Source organism: Canis lupus, chromosome 27 (genome assembly GCF_003254725.2).
Source record: "Canis lupus dingo isolate Sandy chromosome 27, ASM325472v2, whole genome shotgun sequence".
Classification (NCBI taxonomy): domain Eukaryota; kingdom Metazoa; phylum Chordata; class Mammalia; order Carnivora; family Canidae; genus Canis; species Canis lupus.
In genome coordinates, this window is record NC_064269.1 from 16,079,146 (window position 1) to 16,091,520 (window position 12,375).

The 12,375-nt window shown below is 38.9% G+C and overlaps 1 protein-coding gene across 3 annotated transcripts in view; it reads left to right on the forward strand.

Annotated features, from left to right (window-relative positions):
• PKP2 (plakophilin 2) overlaps positions 1-12,375 on the forward strand; it is an 87,687-nt gene that overhangs the window by 1,895 nt on the left and 73,417 nt on the right. For 2 of the 3 annotated variants that reach the window (XM_025455577.3, XM_049102281.1), the window contains exon 2: positions 11,946-12,058. In XM_025455577.3, the coding sequence (XP_025311362.2) occupies positions 11,946-12,058 (113 nt within the window). Of the gene's footprint in view, positions 1-9,998; positions 11,563-11,945; positions 12,059-12,375 lie in introns of those variants that run through there. The other variant, XM_049102280.1, reaches the window with a different exon arrangement.

Consider the following 12,375-nt stretch of genomic DNA (forward strand, 5'->3'; position numbering starts at 1 on the left):
TTACAGATGAGGAAGCTAAGCAATTAAATAACACTCAAGTTCCCACAAAGAGTAAGTAGCAGAATTGGTATTTAAACCACCAAGCCTGGGGACGCCTGGGTGGCTCAGTGGTTGAGCATCTGCCTTCAGCTCACGGCCTAATCCTAAGGTTCTGGGATCGAGTCCTGCATCAGGCTCCTTACAGGGAGCCTGCTTCTCCCTCTGTCTATGTCTCTGCTTTTCTCTCTGTGTCTCTCATGAATAAGTAAGTAAAATCTTTTCAACAAAAACCACCAAGCCTGAATTTTTAAACCACTCATCAGTTATACTGTTAAGCTTTTTGATTATTAATTCAAAATGGGATTTTTATTAGACCCTAAGGATTCCCTGGTCCCCTCTCATTTTCCTCTAAGTAAAATCGAGGTAGTTTTGAGAGGAGAGAGGTCTAGACATGACTGCACTGCCACAGGACATGGAAAAAAGGAAGCTGAATTTACATTTCAGAGTCTGACAGCTGGGGCCAATTTTTGATCAGTGGCGTCAGTGGCACCTTGTCAATCTGTGCAGACCCAGTGTTAAACTGAAACTAAACTAGGGTATACTGCTTGAGGGACACAGGAAATGCAATGGCTAGCCAGAAGAGCAACTAGACTACAGCTATTCAATGAATAGGGGAAATCAACAAAAGGAAAGGAGCATTGTTCAGCATTGTCGTGAACCTAACCCTGTTCTAAAATCTTCATCCATCTGCTTTTCATTAAATCCTTACAACACGGGATCCCTGGGTGGCGCAGCAGTTTGGCGCCTGCCTTTGGCCCAGGGTGCGATCCTGGAGACCCGGGATCAAATCCCACGTTGGGCTCCCGGTGCATGGAGCCTGCTTCTCCCTCTGCCTGTGTCTCTGCCTCTCTCTCTCTCTCTCTGTGACTATCATAAATAAATAAAAATTAAAAAAAAAAAATCCTTACAACAATTGTGTAAGATAGATATGAAGCTCCATTTCACACATGAAGAATGCATCAGTCTCTCAACATTTATTGGCTGCTTTGTCCCTAACCCACACATGATCTGCCCTCCCTACCCCGTGGTCAATTCATATTGCTTGGCGAATTCAAGAACTATCAAATGAGTCTGTTCTTCATGCAGGGCACTGTGCAGGTGCTGAATTAAACAAAGACTGTGTACTTGCTTTCAGGCAAGAAGTTTAAAGTCTAAAGAAGGAAACTTCCCTCTAAAAAAAAAAAAAAAGTGGGATCCCTGGGTGGTGCAGCAGTTTAGCGCCTGCCTTTGGCAGGGCGTGATGCTGGAGACCCGGGATCGAATCCCACGTCAGGCTCCTGGTGCATGGAGCCTGCTTCTCCCTCTGCCTATGTCTCTGCCTCTCTCTCTCTCTCTCTCTCTCTCTATCATAAATAAATAAATAAAAATTAAAAAAAAGTCTCATCCAATACAAAATAGTAAGCAACCCAAAAGAAGAACAGCTAACACATTACAGAGTTTGGACATATGAGTTGGACTGCTAGCTGAAGGGAATTTTGAAAAGCTTCTTAGAGGAATTGGGATTTTAGATCTCAGAAATTCGGCAGGACTGGCCAGAGGTTGGTGGTTGGAGGAAGAGTATTCTAGGAGAGAGCAGGGGAATATTTCATAGTTCACAGAATTAAGGTGGTAGAAATCATGTCATGGTGCTTCTGCTCTGATGCTTGGGGCAACTACTTGAATGGTTCTGCCTACTAAGGAACAAAGTGTTTGAAATATTTTGATTGCAACAGGAGCTTCCCTACAAGCTGAAATACACTCAGCAGCCTACACAGAAGTACAAGTCAGGCAGAGAGATAAGGCAAATAACAACACCTACTTATTCTAAAGCCCCAGCTTTCTGAGACTTAAAAAGGAAATCGGCTTCAAAGGAATTTAACATTAACATGCCATGGAACAATTGTGGAGGGTGGTTTGTGTATGTTAATTAAAGTTCTTTGAAAAGGCCTGGGGGCTTGTGATGGTTGTATTGTTTATTATTATTATTATTATTATTATTATTATTATTATTATTATTATTATTTCCGTATTACTATCCTGTCTCGAAAGCTGAAACAGACAAGCAATTGCTGCAATAGTGCTGGTCTGAAAAGAATCCTGTATCAACACAAGAAAGTCTGGGAAGAAAGGACCCCCGTGTTAACTGCTGTTAGTTCCAGAGCCCTGGAGAATTCTGAATTGTTGACATACCTGCAAGATTGAGGCAGTGGCTAATCTGTTGAAAACAGAGATGTGATAAATGAGGCTGATTTATTGATAAATACCCTGCAAGGGTCTTAAATGCCTCAGTGTATAGGTGGGTGGTTTTCCTGGTAAATCGTTTTAACCTTTGTTGCTGTTTTAAACTGTGCTGAATATTTTAAAGTTCGCTATAACCCTTGGGAGGAGGTGTGTGTGAGGAGGGATGGGTTAGAGGGACGGGGTGGGGGTTGGTCAGAGGTATGTGGCAGCATTGTGAAACGAGTGAGTGTATTGCAGGGAATTTGAAAAATCATTTTATGAACGTCACAGAGAAGACTTAAGAATTGCAAGTATTAGCAAATGAAAAAATTTAAAGTGTCCATATCCTATTTATTATACGTACTTTGAAAGTACTACGTACTTATTACCGAGTTCTCCCCAGGTGCTTGAAGAGGAAGAAAGTCCTGTTTTAAATTGTTGTATGTAATCCTCGTAAAACACAGTGAATAGTAACCTAATAAACTTTGCAACTTGGGAAATCCACCATAAGAACTTGAAGCATGTCATTTACTAAGTTTCCCTAGCCAAGATCTGTGATCAGAGGAAATTCTGGAGAAAGGACTGAAAATTGGTTAAGGAAGGTAAAAAGGCAATTAATGGGTGTTATTGGGGAGAGCGGTGTGTGTATGGGGGGGGGGGGGGATTGTTCAAATCCTGTATGAATTATTTGTTTGCCAAAAAGGAATTCCCAGAATGAAGCAATTCTGGGAGTGAGGTGGCTAGTTAATCAGAAAGTGGGAGGGATCAGGAGAGGTGGGCAGAAAAGAGTCCCATGGTGGGGTGGCAGAGACATACATGCCCAGGCTGCTCTGTCGTATGTCAGTAGTGCCACCTGATTTAATGAACCTCTGTGTCTGCCTAATATAGCCCATGGACCACTTTTTGTTTAGTGTCTAGCAGATCAATTGCAATGAGTAGAAAAAAAAAGTGTGCGATGGCTTTTAGTTTAGTTGTTTTGTTTTTTAGAAATTCCTGTGATTATAGTTTATCAGAGGAAATAGGATGTTAGCTAAATACGATTACAAAAAATATATCCCACACCCTTAGAAATAGTGAAAACGTATCCTTTATGGAAAAAAGTCTTGAGTCAGAATGTGGTAGGGATCTTTCAGAATCAGTGAAACTACAACAATGTTTGATTTTGACTATGCAAATTCATTGCTCTCTGTGTCACAGATAAAATGCAGGACATTCCCTTCAAGAGAAGACTGTTATTTAGGATTTTTAAAAGGCTCCTTTAAGGTTATCTATGCCCTATGCTAGTGGTTCCAATCATGGGAACAGAGGGGAGTTCACTTGACTTAGATATTCTAAGTATTTGTTGTTCATGTCGGCTCATTCTTCTAAAGTGCTGTTTTGATTATCGGCTTGAAAGCTTTTTTCTCATGTATTAAAATAAGGATGTACATATTTGCATTATTATCTTCAAGTGTAGGTAACATTGATTTTAGACTAAAATTGAATTTCTGGCCTGATCAATAAAAGCTTTATTTTTTTCTTTTCTAAGAGACTAAGCATATTATTGGCAACCTTATCTATGATAGTAATGAAATATAATAACAATGCTGCTAAAACCTCTGGAATTTATAGACCAGATTTGATGAACAAGTCCCATGAAAGATCATTTGGTTCCATCTCAGATGATATTCAAGAATTTAAAATTACACAGTTCTATAAATAAAATCTTTAAAAAGAGGGGGGGATCCCTGGGTGGCTCAGTGGTTTAGCACCTGCCTTCGGCCCAGGGTGTGATCCTGGAGTCCCAGGATCAAGTGCTGCATCAGGTTCCCTGCATGGAGCCTGCTTCTCCCTCTGCCTATGTCTCTGCCTCTCTCTCTCTCTGTGTGTCTCTCATAAATAAATAAAATCTTTAAAAAAAAATAAAATAAAATTACACCATTCTGAGCTAAATGTTGGACTCCCAGGTATATTTTGGCATGTACACAAATGTATGAAGACATGAGTTCCATACTCCTCCTGGAGCAGTAAACAGACGAAGGCCAAGTTGCAAGTGGGGATTAAAAAATGAGAAAATCTTGGTATTAGAGTGAACCATCTCACTTGCCTGACTTCTTGTAAGGATGACAGAATTTCAGAGCCTCTTATAATAGGAATACTTAAAAATCTATTTTGTTTCTTCTGTGTAATGCCGTTAGTGGAGATTGGATATTGGACACAAAAACAGTTATGTTCTTAAGTGCTTAAAATGAGTTAGGGAACCCAATATGTTGATTTAGATAGAAATGCGTATTTCAAAGAAAAGAGCCTTGAGCGTTTGAAAACATGACTTGCCATTACCATTAGAAAAATCCACATATTTATATTCTTGGAATAATCAGATTTAGGGCTTAACACTGTTAATTGGTGAAAGCCTCATGATCAAAGTACTGAAATCTCTTGATTTCCAGAAGAAAACGTTCCTCACTCGAAGCTTCATAAATTATTCCCACTTAATATTACATCTCACTAACACGTCCATAGGTTGGAGGTAAGGAGGACCACATCAGTATGAGTGTATTGTGCTACCTTTTGTCTTTGAAGGAGGAAGACAAATGGGAACTTTTCTTGATAGATTAGTGGGAACTTACTATAGACCACCAAAGTATTACAGATAAATACCCAAGCCATACAAATAAGAGAATGACAATAAAGATTTAGCATCCAGATGTAGAATCAACCTTGCTAAATGGAACATAGCCTTTTTACTCAGGAAGAAAGACTCTGCCTACATTAGGGGGAAAGAAATGTTTTTTCCTCCCTATATTTCCAGAATGACAGAAACAGTGGACAGTGTTTGAGCACCTTCTACCCACACCAAGCACCAGCACACATGTGACTACCACCCTTACGTTGTGGCTCCGCTGTGGCGGTCCACAGGACAGATGTCAGCCTAAAGCACTCAGTGGAAACTGAATTTGTGTAACTAGGATATTTCAGATGTAAAAGGAAATATGGCTAATTAACAACTCGTCAAGTGCTGATGCAGGACTGTGCTAGAAGCAGTAGTAAAAGATGTGATTCTTTATGTAAGGATGTAAAAGTTTACCTAGAAGATAGACTCTCCTGTTTTAATCTGGCCTTACTCCAACTCATTTTCCACCTCTGTACTAGAGGAAACTTTCTAAAATCTCACTGCTTCACTTCTTAATTTAAATTCCTTCAGTTCCTTGTTGTTATCTACATAGTTATTCTACTGAGTAAAATTCCCATTCAGCATGGCATTCCAAGTTCTTCATGGGCTGATGCCTGCAACTTCTCAAACTTCATCTTATCACCACTATCCCCACACCCCACCAAACAAACACGTGTGACTTATCTTACTTGGTGTTCCTATTCCTGCCACCCCCATTCCTCCCTTCTCCTGGGCTGGTTAACCTCTTACCCGCCCTTCAAAACTCAGTTTGCTTGTGCCGTTGGATAGACACTATCTTAGAGAGAGATCTTGAATAGTTAAGGACTTGATATTTGCAAGTCACAGAAGATGTTCCATCTAGAGAGAGAAGTGAAAAATGCAGGGGATTTCTGAAAATACATTTGGAAGATTTGGTGCAAGGAGGATTTTAAAGGAGAAGAGACAGCAAGCTATGAATGAATTGGGAGGAAAGAGGTTAGCCCAAGCAAGTGAGAGGCAGTGGGGATATGATGACCTGAGACTCGTTACAAAAGCCTGTAGTGAGTTTTTAAAAGAAAAATAATTAAGTTTGTGAGTTCCATAAATTCATCTTTTTGACCACTCGTACTATTGTGAGTATAGTGTGATACAATGTCACTGAAGATCTAAAGTGATCATTATCTGGTATCACAGCAAATGAATTGGCAGGAATGCCAAAGCAAGGAGACAAGTTACAGGAATTAATAGATTTAGAAACTTCCAGGATGTATCAACTTAGTACTTCATCAGTGTGTACTAAGCACATCACTGTGCTTAAAATCACATGCTCTAGCTATTCAAAATGCACGATATACACCCAAGGGTGTGTAAGGGTCCTTTTTAATGTGTATTTTTGTGGTTATTTAGAGCAACACTTTGTGGATTGTCCCCCCAAATGCCATAAACAGATCTATCAGAGGAGAACCTCAAGCTGCTTAGAGGGCTTCTGAAAAATAAAGCCTTCCAGGGGCTGATTGGTATATTGTGTGACTAGTTGCACAGTGGTACGTGGAGCATGTGGCCCATTCTGTGAGGAGAGCTGTTCTTCCCTGGCATGTTCACCTTCGTTGGAAGCTGTGTTTACCTCTATATTGCCAGTGCTGACTCCTAGAATACCAACTTTGTGAGGAAGTCCTAGCTAGTACTTTCCAGCCATACACACCCAATCTATCATGTTTCTCGTAGTTGATTGTGTAAGTTGTGTTATCTGATCACAAGAAGCAGCACCACATACTTTTTGTTAATTTTTCAGTAAGGCAGAGCATTAAATAGACTTTGACCTACTTGAAGACAAATCTTTGCCATAGTTTTTTTTTTTTTTTTTTTTTTTTGCCATAGTTTTTAAGCCAAATTCCGTTCATTTTCCAGCCTGCGCAAGTATACTCAACCTGAGTTGTATGCGTGCTGTAGAATTGTGGTTTCCACAAATATCTGGTCATTTTTCTTACAAAGTAAGAACAGAAGATAAAAAGTATTTTGTTTTTAATGTAAATCCAGGGAAATGAACCCTGTGTCATAGGCCCACACAGGCAATGAAAATCCTTCACCCATTCCGGAGTCTTGTTGGGTGGGTCTTGATGGGTCCTAATGTATCATGTTTTAAACTCCCACTTTTGTTAGTGAATGACTTTAAGGAGTCATTTAAATATGAATTTCTGTACAAATTTCTTCCAGTAAGTTTCAGGATGCCCTTTCTCACATGTAATAACATGCCCCCCACCCCAACCACCACCAATTTTACACTTAGGGAAGAAGTTAAATCTTCGTAAGGTATATGGAAGAAAGAGAACTGCTATTATCCAGAGGTTGTGCCGAAAGGCCAAATAGAAGAAGATGATAGCTCTTAGACTTCCAGACTCTCTTCCTCCCAAAAGACTGTTGTCAGCCCACACTGTGAAGGCAACGTCTTGTGACGGACCGCTCAATTAAATGTAGCATTTAAATCTAATGCCAGCAGTGAATGCCTGCTGATTTCTATGTATACATTTAACTATACCTGTTTTCATGGGAATTTCTTCTATCTCCAGGGTGAACCAAATCAATTTTTTAACCATGGTCAGAAAGTACTAGAAGCTTGAAAGAAAAGATGATTTTCTGAATGCAAATGCTACGGTATTAGAAGCAGGGTTTTAAAGGTTTTGTTTGCTTGTTTAGCAGTTCTCAATCATGTATTTACCGTAAGGGAAGCTGTAGTCGCTTTTTAAAACCTACTCAAATAGAGGTAAGAGAGTCACAGTAGACGCTTGTCAATTTGATTTTATAATGTATTAAATTTAACCAATTAGGTTAAATTTGCTGCTCACAAAACCCTGCTCAAAAAAATCAGTTTTTTTTTTACAAACAAAAAACTGATTATGGAAGTCAGCTTATTTTTAACCCTAACAGTAATCCATTATTTTGGACAATACTGGCATACATAACCAGAAACCAAGATATTTTCCTCCTAATAGCTGCTTAGGGAGTCTTATCATTCAGATTCACATTCAGACCAGGAAAGAGAGAAAATTATATTATCTTGTGAGGTCTATACCTCTGCAATCTTCTGAGCAGTTTAGAATCCTTCCACCATCAAAACCAACTCCCATTACCTCACCGCTGCTCTACCATTGCTTTGACCCGAATTGTTTGTAATTTGCGGAGGTGGAGTTTAAAGTTGTGCTATAACTACCTTCTTCATTTCCCTTAAAAAGTGGACTCCATATAATGTCTCTGGCATTCTTAGACGGAAAGGTAAGGATAATGTTGCCCAATTAATACTAATTTGAAAAAGTTCCTGTAAATCATTACCTTCTTTAGGAAACAGTAGAAGCACATTTGCACACTGTACAAATGAAATGAATGGCTGGAAAACCACAATGATATCATTGTGATCCTCAGTGACTGGGTCAATCACAAATAACCAGAGAACGTTAAATTCAAGATCACTGGTAAATTTATCAGAATAAAAATTCTGAGATACAACACAGTGTAAATTAAAGCATGCACTCTACTTTAATCCTTCTTTCTAGAACAGATTACTTCATGAGAAAGGGTAAAAAACAAATTTTTGTAACCCAAATTCTATCTTAAAAACTGTATATTATTTTTGCATGTTGCTTTACAATTTTAAACACTTTTGAATATATGCTGTCTCAGGTAACTTGTCTCTCAGCAACTCTGTTAGTGCCTGGAATTATGGGAAACTGAGCCATCTAAGTGGTTTGTCTAGATACACAGAAAATAGTGGAATGAAGGCTCCAGGCCAAGTCTACAGATTTCTTCTGTTTAGGGAAGATACCTGCCTCATTTTGTGAAACAAATTCTTTGAAATATAATAATACCCTAGTTTTCCATATTAGAAAATCTGAATTTTCATGTTGGTTTATTTAAAGCAGAATGTACTTTTGAGTATGCTGTGGTTTTGTTTGCTTTCTTTTTTCTGTTTTGGAGAAAAGGCATGGCTGAGTTATTACATATGTTTAGTAGTTATATATTTTATCCTCTGAACAGAAGATTTGCTTTAAAGAGGTTAGTTTCCATCCTAATTAATACATATCTTTTTATCAAAAATTCTGCCCAGCTCAAAATTTCTTTAGAATCTTAGAATACACTGTTAATTCATCTTTAAACCACTCTACTAATGGCAAACTCATGACTGCCTAGGCAAATCAAACTGCATTGCTTGTTGTTTGAGATTGGCTTTTTCTTTACTAGAGAAACCTGCAAGCTGAGTATTAGGAATCACAACCTTTCTATCACAGGAAGAGAGTCTGTGGTTTACAGATCCAAGCTTATTTTATTCCTTTTTCCAAACTGTGTTGTGGTTATTTTGGGAACCAGTAAACTGGTCTCAGTTCATTCATCTGAAAACTGAGGAGGAAGCTTCCTTATAAGGACTTAATGCCAGCAAATAAAGAATTAATAGTTACAGAGTATTTGGAGTTGCCCAGGTGAAGATTCTAGAGGAAAGAGAATGATTTCTTTTGGTTTTCATATCAAAACCTATGATGATCATCCCTCTAGAGCTTTGGTAAATGGCTGTTTCAGAAAAACTACAATGCAGTGAAACAGCAGAAACTGCTGAAAATGAGGAACCCGGAGTTCAAACATTATACAAAATTGCTTTGCAATTTAAAGCAAGTAATTAAGTTTCCCTGTTTATAAAGGAGATGATAGGAGCTGGCTCTGCATCACAGAATATGGGAAAGAAACATATAAAATAATTTGAGTCTTAAAGAAGTAATATTGAGATATAAGGAGTTCATATAAGTTGCTTTAAAAAGTCTGATAGCCCCCAGCAACAACGTGAGTTAAATATTTTACTTCAGTAGGCCTGATTATAAATCTCACTGATTAGCTATTTTGATAGGATACATTGTTTCACTGGATCTTTTCCAAAGATTCTTAACACATAAAAAAAAAAAAAAAAAACCCTTGCAGGAATCTCAGCTGGAAAACGGACTTAGTCCCCTACTAACTGTTCCTGAATGTCAGTCTGCTCCTGGAAGTAGAGCAAGGGTACTACTTAATGCTGCAGGTGATGATGAGCTAGAGGGGGCAGGAAAGACATTTTCATGGGTCTTTTAAATTGCATCCTTCCTTATATCATCTCCTGTATCACCAGAATTAATAGTTCTAGATTAGTCATCCACATATGTCATTAGTATTTTCCCATTCTAGATTGTCCCTGACTCATATATTTAATTTTCAGATAATTTAAAATTTTGAAATGACTTTTTTGAGAGACCATAAATTTGATTTCTACATCCCCAGTGCTGAAAGCACCCTAGACCCCAGGCCCTTCAGCATTAGAGCCAGGACCTGCCCAGCTAGCCTCCTTTTCCCCACCAGCAGGTGTGGCCTGCTGCCCTGCTTTTCCAATAGCCTGGGGTGGGGATTCAAGGTGACAGAAGGATCACTGAGGGCAGAGTTGGGGCCTTGGCAAGCTGGGCAGGAGCCCCACGCAGGCATGGAGATTTGAGTCCTTAAGGCATTGCAGCCTTTGCTCTGGCGTTGGAAAGAATTCCTTTCCCTCATTCAGTGTGGATGTTCCAGACGTTCTCTGTCATTGAGATTAAAAATTAAGGGGCTACCTTCCCTTTTGCCTGTCCTTATGGAGAAATCAGGCCTCTAGAAACAAGATGCCTGGCTTACCTCAACTTCCTCGATCTATAGAAAGGTGACAGTTACAAACCTGCCACCCCCAGGACTCTGAGGCCTGACACTGTTTACCAACCAGGTTGTTTGGCTCCAGGAAACAAGACACATGTACAAACGTAATTTGGGATGGATTCATACTTTTTAGTTCTCTGGCAACAACCATCTCCATGCCCCCTCCCCCTCAAAATATGTGGTTCTATTTTTAAAAATGTGAATATTATTAGCTTTTGAAATTCTGACTCTATAACAACCTTGCTGGGAGAGTATGTTGGTATGTTCCAATTGTGTTGGGAAGGGGACTGCCTGTGTTGTTTTATCCTCCACATCCTTCGCAAGTCAGAAACCTGGGAGAGTTCATTGAGTATTTTTTCCTCTGATATTTAAAGGAAAAAGAAATTTTGGTTAAAATCAGGGAATTGGAAATTACTTAGGTTTGAGATAGAGCTCTGTGATTATTTTGATTAGTTGTTTGCTTTGTAAAACAATGGGAGATTAGAAAAGAAGAACAAATAGAAAGCTGAGCGAAGGATAAAGGGAGTAGAAGAGGGTTACCACTCTGTCTTTTACCACCCCCCTCCTCAAAAAGCAGTGTTTTTGGAGGCATGCATCCATTAAGAGCTGCAGACCCCGCAGAGCTGAGCAGGGGAAGGGCTGCCTCCTACTCAGTGTTTGTAAGGGAGTGGGCTGGATTAGACCACCAGACTAAGAGCCATCCTGCTAATTCCACAAAAGCACTCATCTGTAGTGCAGAGAATGGTTTCCTTTCCTGCCTAACTCTCAGTGCCAAATACCTCACCCCCAGGCTTGGCCCCTTTCAAGCTGATGTTTTCTTTGACCACACTGACCTACCTTACTGTTTTTACAAGCTGTCTTATCTACTGGTGTTGAGTCATTCTTCTGTTTGTCATCATTATATTTATGCCTACACCTACATCCTTCTTAGGAAGCTTCTGAATTCTCACCCCGGAAATGGAGCTCTCTCCTCCTCCAACTTCAGAAACAGAATGTTTATGGTAGGGACCACCTAAGCCAATAAGTGACCCCTAAATTCCTCAGGGTTATAACAAGCATTTTTGGATCTTTGTGAAAATCTTCTCTCGTCATTCTTCCTTTCTCTTACCCCCCTCCAAAAATTAATTTTTAAAAGTATATTTTTATTCTTTTTTAATATATTTTTATTCTTAATTCAACTTTTATTTTGAAATCTCACGAAGAATGTTGTGATAACCTTTGGTCCTTTCCCACACCCCAGGGTGATGTTAAGCCAGCACTTAAAAACACTAATATAAACCTAATACTTGTTATTGGTCTTAATTACTTAAATTTAAAATACACGGTTGTTATATAGTCTTTACTGTTTGGCCCACTTAGTATTTTACTGTATGCTTGATTGCAGGAAATCTTCACCGAACCAGCAGTGTTCCTGAGTATGTCTATAACCTACACTTGGTTGAAAATGATTTTACCGGTGGGCGTTCGCCTGGTACTAAAACTTATGACATGCTAAAGGTAGGATATTAAAGAGAATAACTGTAGTTATCAGATTGCCATGAAAACATTTTTAAACTCCCATAGTTTTTTAATTGTGTGGATCTTAACTTTTTTATTTTAATTTTTTTAAGTAAGCTCTATGTCTAACATGGGTCTTGAACTCATGACCCTGAGATCAAGAGTCACATGCACCACGGGACTAAGCCAGCCAGGTGCCCTTCCATAGATTTTTTTTTTTTTTTTAATGTTTACCTTTCCCAAATATTGCCATTTCCTAGATCAATTATGTGAAGATTGATTTTTGTTGATTTTTGTGTGGAGACCAGGAAAAAAAC